Source organism: Hippopotamus amphibius, chromosome 3, assembly GCF_030028045.1.
Source record: "Hippopotamus amphibius kiboko isolate mHipAmp2 chromosome 3, mHipAmp2.hap2, whole genome shotgun sequence".
NCBI classification, from domain to species: domain Eukaryota; kingdom Metazoa; phylum Chordata; class Mammalia; order Artiodactyla; family Hippopotamidae; genus Hippopotamus; species Hippopotamus amphibius.
The window spans coordinates 142,637,066-142,654,407 of NC_080188.1; the positions used below are offsets into that span (position 1 = coordinate 142,637,066).

Genomic DNA, 17,342 nt, shown 5'->3' on the forward strand with positions numbered 1-17,342 from the left:
TTTCTTCCAGGTTATCCAATATATTGGCATATAGTTGCCTGTAGTAGTCTCTCATGATCTTTTGTATTTCTGTGGTGTCCATTGTTACTTCTCCTTTTTCATTTCTAATTCTGTTGATTTGCATCTTCTCCCTTTTTTTCCTGATGAGTCTGGCTAATAGTTTATCAATTTTATTTATCTCTCAAAGAACCAGCTTTCAGTTTCATTGATCTTTGCTACTGTTTCCTTCCTTTCTTTTTCATTTATTTCTGATCTGATCTTTATGATTGCTTTCCTCCTGCTCACTTTGGGGTTTCTTTGTTCTTCTTTCTCTAATTGTTTTAGGTGTAAGGTTAGGTTGTTTATTTGATATTTTTCTTGTTTCTTGAGGTAGGACTGTATTGCTATAAACTTCCCTCTTAGAACTGCTTTTGCTGCGTCCCATAGGTTTTGGGTTGTTGTGTTTTCATTGTTGTTTGTTCCTAGGTATTTTTTGATTTCCTCTTTGATTTCTTCAGTGATTTCTTGGTTGTTTAATAGCATATTGTTTAGTCTCCACGTGTTTATATTTTTTACAGTTTTTTTCCTGTAATTGATATCTAGTCTCACGGCATTGTGGTCAGAGAAGATGCCTGATATGATTTCAATTTTCTTGAATTTACCAAGGCTTGATTTGTGACCCAAGATGTGATCTATCCTGGAGAATGTTCCATGTGCAGTTGAGAAGAAAGTGTATTCTGTAGTTTTTGGATGGAATGTCCTATAAATATCAATTAAGTTGAGATGGTCTAATGTGTCATTTAAAGCTTGTGTGTCCTTATGTATTTTCTGTTTGGATGATCTGTCCATTGTTGTAAGTGGGGTGTTAAAGTCTCCTACTATTATTGTGTTCCTGTCGATTTCCCCTTCTATGGCTGTTAGCATTTGCCTTACATATTGCGGTGCTCCTATGTTGGGTGCACAGATATTTACAATTGTTATATCTTCTTCTTGGATTGACCCCTTGATTAAAAGATAAGACCCAACAGAGATGAGACTGTGGGAAAGTGATTCATCCAAAGACATAATGATGGTACTAAAACTTGTTAAAAATCCCATTTGGAAAATAAAATGAATCGTGCATCAAAAACCATAAATTTATGTATACCTCATGAATTATCCCTAGAGAAATAACTGAAATGAAGAAGAACTCTAAATGCCTAAAAATTTTCAGTATGGCATTATACCTACAAACAGTAGGATAGAAAATTATATATCCAGGAAGTTAAGCATGGGAAAGTAAGTTAAAATACAACTGCTGCAAGGACTATGACCCAGCTACCAACTACTATAAGTATAGTGTTAGAAAAGTGGTAAGATAAAGTTACAAAACATTAATATTAAGTTGTAGATTGTAACCACTTAAAACATATGGACAGGTGGACTTTTCTGGTGGTCCAGTGGTTAAGACTTCACCTTCCAAAGCAAGGGGTGCAGGTTTGATCCCTGGTCAGGGAGCTAATAAGATCCTATGTGCCTCGCCGCCAAAAAAATCAAAACATAAAACAGAAGCAATACTGTAACAAATTCAATAAAGACTTTAAAAATCATCAAAAAAGTCTTTAAAAAAAAGATAATAAAGCATATGGACATAGGAACTGACTTGTATGGAATACGTAAGTGAAATCCGTGGTATTAGGAGATCAGGTACAGATGTCACTTTAAATTTGTTTAAATCTCAATGCTAATATATTTTTACAATAATTTACAATTTAAAAGTACACATAACACAATACAAACCGAGATAAAAGAATGTGAAAATACTTCACTAAAAACAGTAAATGTGGTTTGATTCTTAAAGTGATCAATTTGAAGAGAAAGATTAGGGGAAAGGTCAAACACTACTTATATTAAGTTGCGCCAGGCACCTCCCCACACATTCTGCATAGTAATTCATGCACAAGTCACGTCTGAAGGAAGGCCTGCCCTTCCAAAAATCCAAAGTCACAGACAATTTTCATTTAAAAAGAACAGACCAAAGATTTATTTTTAAGAGTTCCATTTTTACAGGACATGTAGTCACTGTAACTATAATATTATGCTATTAACACAAGAATGACTCATTTCAAAGAGGAATTATTTCAGATTAAAATCTGGAAGACTTTTCCAAGAGGGAATAAAAAAAAAAAAAAAACTGGCCAGGGCATTTACAAGAAATTTACTTTGTGTCAGAGGCTAAAGTTTATTCCTTTCTTTTTTTTTTTTTTTTTTAATTTTTTTGGGGGTACACCAAGTTCAACCATCTGGTTTTTTTTTTTTTAATTTATTTATTATTTGGGGGGGGTACACCAAGTTCAATCATCTGTTTTTATACACATATCCCCATATTCCCTCCCTCTCTCAAGTCCCCCCCACCCTCCCTCGAGTCCCCCCCATTCTCCCCATCTCAGTCCTCTAAGGCATCTTCCATCCTCGAGTTGAACTCCCTTTGTTATACAACAACTTCCCACTGGCTATCTATTTTACAGTTGGTACTATATATATGTCTGTGCTACTCTCTCACTTCATCTCAGCTTCCCCTTCACCCCCCGCCCCCTCCCAAACCTCGAGTTCTCCAGTCCATTCTCTGCATCTGCGTCCTTATTCTTGTCACTGAGTTCATCAGTACCATTTTTAGATTCCGTATATGTGAGTTAGCATACAATATTTATCTTTCTCTTTCTGACTTACTTCACTCTGTATGACAGACTCTAGGTCTATCTTTGAAGAAAAAAAAAAAACCACGTGAAGTTTCACAGGAAGGAAAAAAGAATTGAGCTTAAGATGTTCCCTGTCACAGAAAGGAAATTAATCTTTGCAACAATACCTTCAGAGTTTTGATTTACCAAAACTCAAATCACTTAGGTTTACCTAACAGAGGTGAAAAAAAAAGAATATAAGAAGGAAAAAAATTATCCTTTAGAGAAAAATGAACAATCTGTATAAAGAATGACATAAATCCTCCCCAGTCTTACAACTCACAGGAAACTCACCCTAGGGTCAGCCAGGTAATAAATGCTAATAGTGAGATTAAAGTCAAGATGGTTTTTGTATTTAATAATTCCTCTGTGGAGATGTCACGAATGAAGGAAGGCCCCAGACTTCCTTCTAGAAGAAGATGCTGCTACTAGGCTTCCTATAACCTGGTCAAGAAAAACACCTCTCTTGACACTAATATATATATAGAAACGGGATTTAATTAATAAATAGCAACAACAGGGACTTCCCTGGTGGCACAGTGGTTAAGATTACACCTGCCAATGCAAGGGACACGGGTTCAATCCCTGGTCCGAGACGATCCCACATGCCTCGGAGTAACTAAGCCCGTGCACCACAACTATTGAGCCTGTGCTCTAGAGCCCATGAACCACAACTACTGAAGCCCATGCACCTAGAGCCCATGCTCTGCAACAAGAGAAGCCACCACAGTAAGAAGCTCGAGTACCACAAGGAAGAGTAGCCTCCGCTCACCACAACTAGAGAAAGCCCGAGCACAGCAATGAAGATCCAGTGCAGCCAATAAGTAAATAAACAAAATAAAAAAATATCACATATACAGAATCTAAAAAAAAAAAGATGGTACTGAGAACCCAGTGACAGGACAAGAATAAGGATGCAGATGCAGAGAATGGACTGGAGGACACGGCGTTGGGGGGGGGTGGGGGGCAAAAGGGAAGCTGGGACAAAGTCAGATAGTAGCATAGACATATATACACTACAACTGCAAAACAGATAGCTAGTGGGAAGTTGCTGTATAACACAGGGAGATCAACTCGATGATGGGTGATGTCTTAGAGGGCCAGGACAGGAAGGGTGGGAGGGAGTCGCGGGAGGGAGGGGATATGGGGATATATGTATAAATACAGCTCATTCACTTTGGTGTACCTCAAAAACTGATACAAAAGTTTAAAGCAATTATATTCCAATAAAGAGCTTAAAAAACTAATAAATAAAAAAATAAAATAACAACAACCAAAGCTTCTTTCAATCTCTCAAGCTGACAACCCTGGAAGGGGGTTAGAAATGAGATTCAGATCCTTCCAATCTTCCGGGATTTTCAGTCTCCTGCTCCTCGGAGACCTGGCTGTCTGCTATTGTGGTTACTCTGCTTGAGGGACCATGTACCGAGAGCACTGGTCAGTTTGCTTGGCTCCCTGACTTGGACACAGTCCACCCTAGCTGTGGGTTGGACTGCCATCCTTCTGTAGGGAGCGTGCTACCCAATTACCCCAATTATTCCAGCCTGGGCGGCCTTTCTGCCTCTCCCCACTATCTCAGTGGGCAACCCAGCAGAGGTCTCTGCAGAGCCTCCCTGAGGAGCAGTGGGGACCCTACATCTTTGAGTCCCTTCCCTCAAAGAGACACTCTCCAGCCTCCCTGACAATCAATCCAACCCTATTACAGTTATGGGATGATCACTGCTTACAGAGGCCTATTATGACTTCTGAGTCATCTCTCCTGCCTAGAGTTTACTCCTGAGGCCATTAAACTGCTTTATAAAATCTTCATCAATTACCATGAGTTACCTCTACTAATATTCTATTAAACATCAATGATATTCAAACCTACTTCTACACTAAGTGTACCACTTTACACTAAATGTACTGCTTTTTTATCATGGAATATTTTAAACATCAGTCCATCAGTTTCTATGAGACATCTGAGTTATTTAAAGAAAAATTATAAAATTATAGCTAATGGATTTTTTTACATCATAAACTATTTCTTTGGTCACTACAGCAAGTGCATAGAATCTAGCAATCAATGACATGTTAGTCTCAATACCAATTTGAATAGTACTGTTAAAAATGTTCGTCACACATGGGACATCCTAGCCATTCATTCAGCGTCATCTAGAGTACACAATCATTTTCTAAGATAATTACCATTCTGGGAAAAATGACACAGCAAGTATCAAGTGGTTACTTTAATTGCGGGAAAAATTCATTACATACTGAAAAATAGTTGGTCTTAGATGTCTGATTACATAACCACTTCATCTACGTAAACAGAGAATAGTCACATCCCCTGAGACTAAGAGGAGTCTTATCACATCAACGTCAGTCTCTCTAAAGAAGCTCCTGGTTCTGTTTCCTCTCAATCCCAACTCCTTGTTGACTTCAACATCTTTCATTCACTCACCCATTAGGATTTACTGAGAACCTATGTCACAATGGGAACTCAGTGACGGGAAAGGCTGCATTCTTTGAGATGGGAAGAAGAGACTGATAATAGACAAATGAGCACAGTGTATAAGGGGATGCGACAGAGAGTGATGCAGACGATGACAGGAGCTGGCCAATCGTGGTTGGGGGAGGCGTCTGGGGAGGGGGCAGCTGAACCGAGGCTGAAGGAGCTGGCCACCTGAAACATCTGGGGAAGACATTCCATGCGGCCCTGAGATGGGAACGAGCTTGGTCTGTTCCATGACCACAAAGAAGGCCAGTATATCAGGAATACAGGCACGTGTGAACAAGGGCAGACAGGTAAACAGCTGATGCAGGACCTTGTAGGTCAAGAATAAGAGATGTGGGCTGAAGAATGAGGGAAAAGTCACTAGAGTAGTTCTCAAAGTGTAGTCCCTGTACCAACGGTATCAGCATCACCTGGGAACGTGTCAGAAATAGAAAGTCTCACACCCCCACCTAGACCTCCTGAATCAGAAAACCTTGGGGTAGGGCCCAGAAATCCCACTGAAGTTTGAGAACCACTGCATTAGGTGGGTTATAAGCAGGGATGTAACATGAAGCTAAGTTTCTGGGTGATTTGCTGTAAATAAAGTACAGCTTGAGTTGTTTCACCAACAGATAACAGCAGTGCACATTAATCTGTATAGTGTATATTAACTGTTAAAATGCCAACGGTTAACCTAGTGACAATATCAAAACATCACAGAATTATACCTGTCACTTACGTAATACGGTACATCAATTACACTTCAATTTAAAAAATAAGATTCATATACAATGGTATTTATCTTTGCATATTTTGAATTTCAAGGAATTTCCAATCAATTTCAAGAAATATTAAGACCCAAAACATATTTTTAAATTATCTGCTCCCCAGACACAGCCTCAAATCACCAAATGAGAAATCTAGAAAATCCATTCTTTGCTTTGCTCCCTAGCATAGCTCACCCGTTTCCTCCACCCTGTTCCTTAGTCCAAGTCATCCCTATCCTTCCAGAATAATTCAAAGCCATAAAACTGCCTCCAACCCAGTTCCTCCCACACATAAATACCTCCAGCCAGAAGTAAATTTTCTCTTTGCTTCTCACACAACCATTCACACCATAGCTGTTTGGATCCCTGTCTTATCTGTCTTACTGGTCTATAAATTCCTTTGCGACAGAGGTTTGGGTCCTTAAATGCGTCCTCCTAGTTTTTCTCCTCCCCCCCCCCAATACCAAAATATTATACACAGCAAATCTGTAATATGTATTTGTTCAACTGAACCAATACTGTGGTTCAGTGACTCAAAGTTCCCCAGAAGATGGGAATATAAACAGGAGACAGACGTGAGCAGAGTATGTATGTCCATGTCAACAGGCATAAGAAGCATTTATATGTGCACACGCGGTATAACTTCAAAGTGAGCTTTCTCAGAGCCAGACAGTGTCTCAAGCGAAGAAAACAAAGCATTCTGCTTACTTTGGGATAACCTAAGAAATCTTTTCCCTCCTTTTCAACTACGCCTGAAGCTTGATTTGGACAGATTTCAAATTCCACCAAAGCAGCTCACTTTATGATACTCTGCTTTAAATGTCTGTCATAGACAAACAACAAAGGAAAAGAACTAAAAAAATATATTCAACTAGTTCATTCTCCATCACCACCCCATCTACTCTGTAAGCTTAAAGTTGGATGGTGTGCTTTCTTCTAAACTGAGTATTTTTGTCTTATAGGCATGTGTCTTATTTCACATAAAGATACTGTTACAGACCCCTATCTTTTGCTTTTATTCACTAAGCACCGTATTTTTTAAATAATTTTTATAGGAGTATAGTTGATTTACAATGTATTAGTTTCTGCTGTACAGCAAAGTGAACCAGTTGTGTGTGTGTGTGCGTGTGCGTGTATTTATCCACTGTTTTTTAGATTCTTTCTCCATATAGGTCATTACAGAGTACTGAGTAGAGTTCCCTGTAACACCTTATTTTTAAGATCCATCCATGATGCCATGAATACAAGCAATCCACTGCTTCTAGTTCTTTCCTTTCTACCTTGCACTTTGCTATGGAAATGTTCCTGCATTTTCAAAGATTTCACCTCTGTGACATTCTCTGGGAAAGCTTAAAACCCAACCATGGACATAAATTTACACCGGCAAGAACTACCCTTACCAAAGAAAATCAAAAATAAGAACATTCATTCACCCAAACAGCATTTATTAAATGCCCACAGTGCGTCAACAGTGTTAGAAACTCAAAGACGAGAAGACCGGCCACACCCTCAAGGAGCACACAGAGCAATGCAGGGGCAGAGCAAACACGCGACACATGGGATAACTTCCTGGTGGAGGTTCAGATGACGTCCGGTGAGAACAGGGAAAAAAACCACTCCTTTCAAGGAGTGATACTGAACCGAAAAAAACTGCAGGATGAGTAAGATAAGCAGGAAGAGGGCCGTCCAGGCAGAAAAACGTCACATGTAAGGGTGTGAGGAAACCTAGCGCACTGTCATCACTGCAATCCTGGAACTGCTGAAACAGGAAGGTGGGAGGACAAACAGAAGGGACAGGTCACTTAACCCATGAGCCACAGCTGTGCCACAGAAACTTGCAACATACAAAACTTGTTTCATACACACAGAGAATTATGGCAAAGTCGGATGGAGCAGGGCAGGTGGTGGATGACAATATACAGGAAGGTGCAACTTACTGTGAGCGGGAGGAACACAGATCATCAGGCCCCACAGACAGTCCCAACGCAGGGTCCCTTGAGAGCACGTGCGAGGCGGTGTGCAGATCTTCCCGAACTGCTCTGCAGTCCTGAAGGAAGGCCGGCTGAGCAGCGGAGAGCAGTCTGCTCCTCCAGCAGGTGGGACGTGCACACACTATTTACGGCCCCTCCTCTGCCCGGGCTGGGTTTGAAGTGCTGACTTGTGCTGTATTTTGCATCTTTCAATCACTTCCACTGCCCACTGAGAGGCTAAATATCCTGGAAGTCTATCTTGACACAAAAAGCCTGAAATCCACTGGGCTAGACAATAAAGAAACTTTGTATCTAGCTAAGGATTTTATATCCTATCTGCAAATAATACAAGTCAGTTGTGAAGAATTCTGGAGGGGAAAGAGATTGTTGTCTCAGAAAGAGGACCACAGAAGTCGTGTGTAGATGGATTAAAGGGTTGAAGAACCGTAAGGGTAAGAAAAATAAGGGGAGGATCACCCCAGTCCAGGCAGATGAGGGGTAACACAGAAGAGGAGCACCAGAGGCTAAAGAGGAGGGGTCCGTGACATAGTGATGAAACTGTTATGGGAAGAACGGAAGGAAAGCAGGATAACGCTCAGGTCTCCTAGCTACTGAAAGCAGCAAGCAAAACCCACCAGAGAAAGGATCCTATCTACCTTTAAAATAAAAGTGTTATCCAAAATAGCCCGCCATTCCAGGAGATCCATAAATCACCAAAAAACGACCTACACGTCACAAACTAGCTAGCAAGTTAGCGACTAGGTACTGCTGTGATACAGGAAAACAATGGCACAAGAAGACCCTTTCTAGAATTTAAGTCATCTCTGACTTGAATTTCCTAGATCACTGGTTGCTTTGTGTTTCTCTCAGTAAAATGAAGACTATCACAGCACTAAAAAAACAACAACAACAACAACAACTTGTAGGTGAAGGTATCAGAAGTGTCCAAGGCAACATGGTCACATGGTCAAAGGCATGGTTGTTGTTAAGACACTTGTAGGGTTACAGCTTCTGTAAGAAACCTGATGTGCCCCACTCTGTTTAAAGAAACACGGTGACAGAAGAAGGCTTTCTCTCCAGCTCTGCAGAGCTCTCTGATGATATAAAAAGTCTAGCTTCTCTTCAGTCCCAGAGGAGCTTGTGGACATGTAACCCTCCCCATCCCTGTCCTGATCTTACTCCCAACCCTGGGCAGGTGTTACTGTTTCTTCTCTCACCCCTGGGGCTTCTGAACACCTAAGAGCAAGTCACACACTTTGTGGACTGAGTTCACGGCCAGTTCACACTGACAGCTGGGCTCTCGGTGTGATAACGCTTTTGTCCATCTTCGTGGTTTTCTGTAGTCTTCCTCTGGCGGGGGTTGTCAGTCTCTCCCACCTTTCCCAGTTCTTTGGCTCTGGCACCTCCACCATCCATTCTCACACATCAAGGGAGGGATCTTTTCTAATCTCTCAGATTATATCACTTTTGCTGCTTAAAACTCTTCCAGTGGCTGCCATTTCCCTTGCCCTGCCACCTAAACTCCTCGCCCTGGCCCAGGAACGCCTACACACCGCACCTCTCTGCCTCTTCTCCTGCCACTCGCCTCTATCCACTAAGCTCGGCCTCCCGGTCCCCACTGCTTCCTCAGGGACTCTGCACCAGCCCCTGGGAGTTCTACCTACTTGATAGGTTCCTCCTACAAATCTTCACAGGTCTCAGCCAAAATGTCACTTCCCTAACCATCCAATCCAAAGCAGCCACCCCAGCCACGTGATGCTATCTAAACCCTACGTAACTCTCATTCTTTTTTTACTTTCCATATCTGCCCCGCTCCAAGCCACCCGCTAACCTTCATGAAAGGTAAGCTCCCTGAAAACTCTCTTCTTTCTTGTGTCCATGGCACTTAGAACAGCGCCGGGAATATAGTGGATGCTCACTAAATACGTGTTGAACTGATGTTGTCCCCAAAACGCCATCCAAAAACAATCAGTAGGTTAATGAGGAAGAATGAAGAGTGATGATTTAATGTGATTTTGTTCAATACCAGTCCCTAGTTTATTTCTGAAAAATTCATCTGATTAAATTGAATCACTATTCCTCACTATACAGACAACCCTGGGACAGCAAGGGGAGATGCTGGCACTTTTCCCCCATCTGGAGATCCCACCAGCAGTGGGCGTTCCTCCAAGTCATAGATGTACCTCTCAAGTCACTGGAAATGAATGCACAATGACGATATCTATCTCACCGCAGATGCTATACTTTCCCTGCCCTCCATGGCTCCCAACACATCTACTCCACTCCAACCCTTTCCTTCCTACTTCATTACCTTCACATCCTGTTTAAAGACACTGTAGAAAGAAAGATTATCCAACACCCGGCATACAAAAGGTAATCATTAAAAAAAGAAGAAGAAAAAAAGGTAATCACTACAACCCTTCTTTTTCTCTGCTGATGTGGAAGAACTAAGATCTCTATGGAAGTATTAGAAGTAGAAAAAAATAACAGTCACTGAGATGTTTACTTTGCACAAGGTGAGGTCAGCTCCACATCAGTCGAAACTTGATAAGAGAACCATTTACCAATCTTCTCATCCAGTTTGGATTTAAATATGGGAAGAAACCTCTGTTTTCCTTTTCCTATGTCAAAAATAATTATAGCACTGAAAAGTAATATTTGAAGTTATCATCAGCCAAAAGAACATCATAACTACTGTCCTGCCAAGCATATAAAAACATTCTAGAGGGACTTCCCTGGTGGTCCAGCAGCTGCGACTCTGCACTTCCACTGCAGGGGGCACAGGTTTGATCCCTGGTGAGGGAACTAAGATCATGCATGCTGTGCAGCCCAGCCAAAAAACAAAACAAAACAAACAAAAAAACCCATTCTAGAGTATTCTTCACAGGTGGACCTGGTTCACATTGCATATCTGCCAAGTGACCCGGAGTAAATTACCGAAACCCTTTGAGCTTCAAATTCCTTATCTGCTGTATGAGAAGGGGGAGCCTCACTGCACAGGGTCATAACAGTATTATCTGGGATGAGCAGCCTAACCCGGGGGCAGGTGCTGGGCACACGAGGGGTTCCAGGAAAAGCTCCCTCTCCAACCTGGGTGGGCAATGAGAGCCCAGGGCTTTCGATCGTGCTGGTTTACAAAGAAATTGTTCATTCCACTGTGGAAGACCAGTACACTGCCTTGACTGTTTTATTATTATCGCTAGTAGTTTAAACTGGTATTCCACAATAGTTTACTCCTATGGTTTTCCATTACTTTCCTAAACTTGTGCCTTCGGGATTTCTGGTTGAAATGTTTGAAATTTAAATAAATAGTACTAAGTTATAAATCCGTTTCTAGGAAAAAAACCCACTGAAATATGCATTTCAAAAGGGAAAGTTCAGTGTTTACTGGCCCCATGAATATTTTCAGTGAAAATCTGGTTCCATTAACCAAATAAATCATTTTTTGGATAAATTTTATGTATAAAAAAGCTGAAAATGGCCACGGCAGCCAAGTCTGCAAAGCTACTTTTCCTGCATATGATCTATGTTGAGAATTTGCATTTCTTTTATAAGACAGTTTTCTTTTGATAAGACAGTATGCAGAACATTTTAAGAATCACTGCCTTTTTTTTTTTGGCTGCATTGAGTCTTCGTTGCTGGGAGTGGCTTTCTCTAGTTGCGGGAGAGTGGGGCCCACTCTTCATTGCAGTGCGAGGGCTTCTCTTGTTGTGGAGCATGGGCTCTAGGCACGCGGACTCAGTAGTTGTGGCCAATGGGCTTAGTTGCTCTGTGGCATGTGGGATCTTCCCAGACCAGGGATAGAGCCCACGTCCCCTGCACTGGCAGGCGGATTCTTAACCACTGTGCCACCGGGGAAGTCCCAAGAATCACTGCCTTCTTAATGCTCAGTGCTCCTAAATGATCTCCTAATGACTAAGACTTCTTGGCTTTCACCAACAAGATGAAAAAATTTTACTGTCTCACCTACCACTCCGGCATAAGTATACCTCTCACAAGGTCTGTCATCTGTGTTTGCTTTTCTCAATGACATCTGATTAAAGAAAACGTTCTGTTCAGTACCTAGCACACCACCAAAAAAAGAAGTATTTAAATAATGTCTGACTTGACTAAGTGGCATGAGTTGAAAAGAACACTCTGGATTCCTGAATTCTTATATCCCATTCTTCATATTCTTTGAGATACTTGTTAGTAGAGAAGGCTGGTGAGAGGTTTATAATACATAATGGCAAATCATAGCAACATGTATTGGTACAGAGTTACCCTATTTGAGCTGGAGAGAGGCTGGACCTCAAGAGCTGCAAGAATGCCTCAGTGTTCAGTTAGCTTTAGAAAGACTTTTGAAACACTATGGTAGATCAGCAACAGATAAAGGTTTACAGTATTCCTTAAAAGCTCCAGAAACGGAGGTTTTGCTTTCTTATTTTGTTGCCTTTATTTCTTATTTTTGCTGGGCGGCAGGGGACGTGAAGAGGGAGGGAAAATGGTTCTTCCTAGAAGCAGCGTATGAATACACGACCCTCTGTGTCCCTCCAGATATATAAGTCCTAAGTTAATTTTTAAAATATAAGCAGGTATACGTTTGTGCTATGTTTCTTTATAAAGTCTAAAACTGCTGTTTCTGAAACAGATAAAAATACAGAAATTGTTCAATGCTTTTCAGCTTTTAATTAGTGTAGCGTAAGTCACAAGGCAACAAATTTCACTACAGCACATGAAATCTGAGATACTTTGCACATTTTTTAAAATAGATGATTTAACCCTTGAGAATTACAATTCTAGACAGAACCTACCTTAAACTTTATTGTGGAATAAAACCTAAGCTAACTCACTACATTACTACTCAACAACAAAAAGAAATTCTTTCAGGACATGGTATAATCATAATAATACAATGTTCCAATGCTATAATTTGAAAGGTTTGTAATTTCAAAACACAATTTCAGTTTGGGAAAATATGTGCAAATAAAACCAGCCTTTTACATGAAAATAATACAAAATTTCAGCAAAAGTTAAGCTCTTGGGCTATAACGAAGCTGTACCTAGTTATATTTATATTCTAAATATAAATTTATATATTTAGAAATATATAAATCTGACCAGGTATCAAACTTCTAAAGGAGCTACTACAATATCCCATTTTTTTTGGTCCCGGACTCTCCAAGCTCAAATAATCAGGTATTATTTCAGAACATCATGGAATAACTAAAAAACAATTACGATACCTCTGAAAAACCAAAAGACAAGAAGCTATAAACCTAAAAACAAATCAGGATTAGTTCAACTGAGCTCTTTAAAATAAGTTATTATTTTCTCCAAAATATTATCTGTATTAGGGCTGTGTGATGAAATTCGTTTAAACAGAACACTAAATTAAATAATCAGAAAACCCATTCTCCAAGTCATTAGGGAGAAACACCTCATTACTATTTCATTTAAACTATTAATGTTAATGTGTAGCTGCAATATGGGATTCAAATGTAAAAGTATCCTTTGTGCCACTTCCTCAAACTGCACTGTTAATACAGTCAGTGGCCGCCAGGCATATGTGGCTATTCCAGTGTAATTAAAATTAAATAGGACTTCCCTGGTGGCTCAGTGGTTAGGAATCCTCCCTGCCAATGTAGGAGACATGGGTTTGAGCCCTGGTCTGGGAATATCCCACATGCCGCGGAGCAACTAAGCCAGTGCGCCACAACTACTAAAGCCTGCTCCACAATGAAGAGTAGCCCCTGCTCACCGCAACTAGAGAAAGCCCGCATGCAGCAACAAAGACCCAATGTAGCCAAAAATAAACACTAAAACAAAATTTAAATATATATAAATTTTAAATTCAATTCCCTGGTCCTACTAGTCCCATTTCAAGTGCAGTAACTGCAGGTGGCTGGTGGCTACCATACTGGATAGCACAAATATAGTTCATTTCCAGCACAGCTGGATATAAATGCCAACAAGATGACATCGACCACTGAGACAGGCAAATTCAAGTCCTATGGCCTTCCATGTGGCACTGCAGAATACTGTGTGTGGTTTTGTGTGTAGGTTTTGTTAATTTACGTTTCAGCAGCTGGTACAAACAGAAATTTTTCTAAAACTCTAAAAAGAGCAGTGAATGCTTTTAGAGTTAGCTCAGCTCCTTCATAAAAATATTCTTCTTTGAATACAACACTTCACAAAATGAGAGTGTTGAAAAAAAGATACCTGATATAATTTTAAATGGCTGAGAAATTTTGCTTTTAATGATTTCTCTTTATGTGATAAGTAAATACAATATGAAAGTGACTCACTAAAAAGCCATACAGTCAAACTGCAAATGACCCTTTCTTTAATGAAGAAAAAATAAGGTGTCAAGTGTGAAAGAGTAATCAGTTTCTCCTTGCCAGGTTGTGGAAATATCACAGAACCAGACATACTAACTATGGCAGGTATCTGAAAATGAGTGTAATTATTACACCCTTTTCTGCAGTACCCTATCATTACCTCTATTGTGATTCTCAGTGCTTGTCTACTTATTTTTAGTTAGCCTACTAAAACGCATCATCCCCTTCTAGTTTTGGGTCCAATCATCACTTCATGTCCCACATGGAAGAAAATCACTTGATTCTCTAACGTTTGGTGGGAAAACACATGAACACAATTTATTTGCACATTTTTAATATAATTTGCTCTAAATATGAATAGCAAATTATCTTCAGCATGCCTTTAAAAGCAGATTTTAAAAAATGTACTCAATGCCATAGAACTGTACACTTAAAAATGGTTAAAATGGTCATTTTTATGTTATGTACATTTTAACCCAACAGGAACGCATATCAGGGCAACTATCTGCTTTCTGAGACTACCCATCTTTCCATATTAAGCATAATGCTCTTCCTGATAAATTGGTTAGAATTTTTCGAAGTAATAAATCCAAAACCTCACTTGGTGGTGGAATAAAAATCCATATTAAAAACTAAAGAGAATATATTTAAGAAAACAGTCTTATTTTTAAGTACTCCAAATATTACAGGATAAAGACACATATAACATGAGATTGCTAAATGAAAATTTGTTTCATATTTTTACATATCTAAGAATCTACAGTTTAACCAATATTGCAAATTCAGAAGGAATTATCTAGCAACTATTCCAATGAGGCAATGAGGCACTAACTGCTTCATGACAGTAGCTCTAATCCTCACAATCACCCTAAGAGCTAGGTACTACTATCATCCCCATTTTACAGATGGTGAAATTGAGGGACAAATCACTAAAAGAGAAAAAAGGCTACAGTCACAAAAGTAGGAGCTGAGCAAATACTGCGCATGCCATCATGCCACAGTGACTCTCATTAAGATTCTACTGACATTAGGAAAGGCAATCAGAAGAACCATGCTGCTAAATTAAATACAATCTAAAGAGCTACATAATTTTTTATAAATTGTGATGATCTGGTATGTAGCTGGAAGAAGGAAAACTTTCCTTAATTAGCATTAAGAAAGCCCAAAGAATACCTTAACATACAAATGATCTTCAAGGAAGAAATCACACTGAGACAACTGACACTTGTTGTCTTGCTCCTATTTTTAGGAAAAATTCACAGACAACCTTGCAAAAGTTATTTTAAGGCAAAGAAATGCAAATCCAAGGTATAAAAAAATTTAACAGCAAAATCCCTCACCCTGATCCACTGTCCATATTTTAATATTGGGCATTCACATCACACACCTAACTTCATAACCAGGTATTAAACTAAGATAGGGTGCGTAATGTTATTAACACTTTCAAATTCCCTGAATCCTGGCAGGACAAAATATCCCAAACCATCTAAACCCAATTATCAATTCCAATAAATTAAGCGCGTCCAGTACATGAAAGTTTAGCACGGCCTCCCAAACACAAGCTAGGGGGTCAGGGGACAGAATATTATATTCTGCATCTGTGACTGCATATAAACAAAATTTGTCCTCACTCATTCCACAGATTGTATAAAAGTAAAAGAAAAGTTGTTTCTTTGTTTCAACAAATAAAGCCATTAGAAAAACCGGTGGACTGCAAGATGATTCCGCCTCAAGTACAGCTTCCTCGAGGAAACACATTACTGAAGTCTGCATAAGCCACTGGACTGCGACCGTTGAAGGAGAGGGGCATTTCAAATGTCTCAAACCTGCGGCTCACCTGTGTCCTGGTGGCCACGTCAAAAGCCTACCGAGCCTATAAAGAACTCACTAATCCTCTCCGAGGTCTCACTAAACAAGCTGTGGGAAACAGTGGGAGCCAGGCAAATGCGTTCTACTGCGATCTGAAACTTTGAGGTTGCATGTATTAAAACCAGTTTCCAGAAAGAGAGAGAGCGGCTTGACTGCTATCACAGATCTCAAGATCGACATTCAACTAAAAATAAAGCAAGGGTACGCTTTTCCGTACTTATATTTCGCCCCAACTTAAAGCTGTTGGTTTGTTTAGAGACAAAGCAAATAACAAGATTCCCAGTTCCCTTGCTCCTGACCTTCCAGAACTGCAAAAAGCCAGCATCCAGCCAGAAGAGAAAAAAAAGTTTGAGCGGCCGCCGCACCGACTCTGGAGCAGCTGCTGGAACCCCTCCCCTCGGTGAGGGTCTCCCCGCTCCCGCACGCAGGAGCCTGGGGCGGGGAGCCGGGAGGATGGACCCGCAGCAGCCCCCCAGAGGCTTGCAACGCGCGGACCGCCCGCGACGCGGCTCCGCCCGCGACCCGCACGAAGGCGCGCTCCAGACCCCGGTCCGCGACCCCGCACACTTCCGGCCCCGGCCCCGGCCCCGACCCCGACCCGCCCGCCCGCTTACCGGCATCATGTTGGACCCGAACCGCATCGAAGCGGGCGGCCGGACCGCGGCTCCGAGCCGAGCGGGGGCGCCCCGGGGGTCGCGCGGTGCGGGGGAGGGGAGCGCAGAGGGAGGCCGCCCGGGAGGCGGCGGACCTGTTGCAAAGCGGCGGCGGGCGGCACGGCGGCGTGCGGGTCCGCGGAGCTTTCCCCGCGGTCTGGGGCGCCACCGAGCCCCGGGCCCTCCTCCGACCGGGCCCCCGGACGCGGCTTTGTCTCCTCCGCGCTCGCGACGGCTCGGGCTCCCTGCTTTGCTCCGAAACCAACTAATCCCGGGGCCTGGCCCCCGCCGAGCCCGCGCCGGCTCCGCCCCCCGCGCGGGGCCCCGCCCGCGGTGCGCGAGGCCGGCTGGGGGAGGGGAGGCCGCGGGGACGGAGGCGCGCGCGCCTGCGCGGGCCCGCGGCGGGAGGGAGGGAGGCGGGGCGGCGGGCGTGCGCCCGGGGCGGCGCGGACCGGGCTACCCTTTCTTTCTTTGCCTTCGAGGGACGCGTCGCCGGGGGCGCGCGACGGAGGGACCCGAGCGCGCGCCTGCAGGCGGCGCCCGGGACGGTGAGGCCGCCCTTGGAAGACAGAATAATGAAAGACGCCTGAG

The 17,342-nt window shown here is 42.0% G+C and overlaps 1 protein-coding gene across 2 annotated transcripts in view; it reads right to left on the bottom strand.

The window, feature by feature from the left end:
* The window catches only part of TP53BP2 (tumor protein p53 binding protein 2), a 68,287-nt gene extending 51,244 nt beyond the window's left edge, over positions 1-17,043 (bottom strand). Inside the window, exon 1 of one of the 2 annotated variants that reach the window (XM_057727286.1) lies at positions 16,713-17,043. In XM_057727286.1, coding sequence (XP_057583269.1) covers positions 16,713-16,739 — 27 coding nt within the window. In that variant the 5' untranslated portion in view covers positions 16,740-17,043. Of the gene's footprint in view, positions 1-7,876; positions 8,405-16,712 lie in introns of those variants that run through there. The other variant, XM_057727287.1, reaches the window with a different exon arrangement.
* Positions 17,044-17,342: the final 299 nt, after the last annotated feature.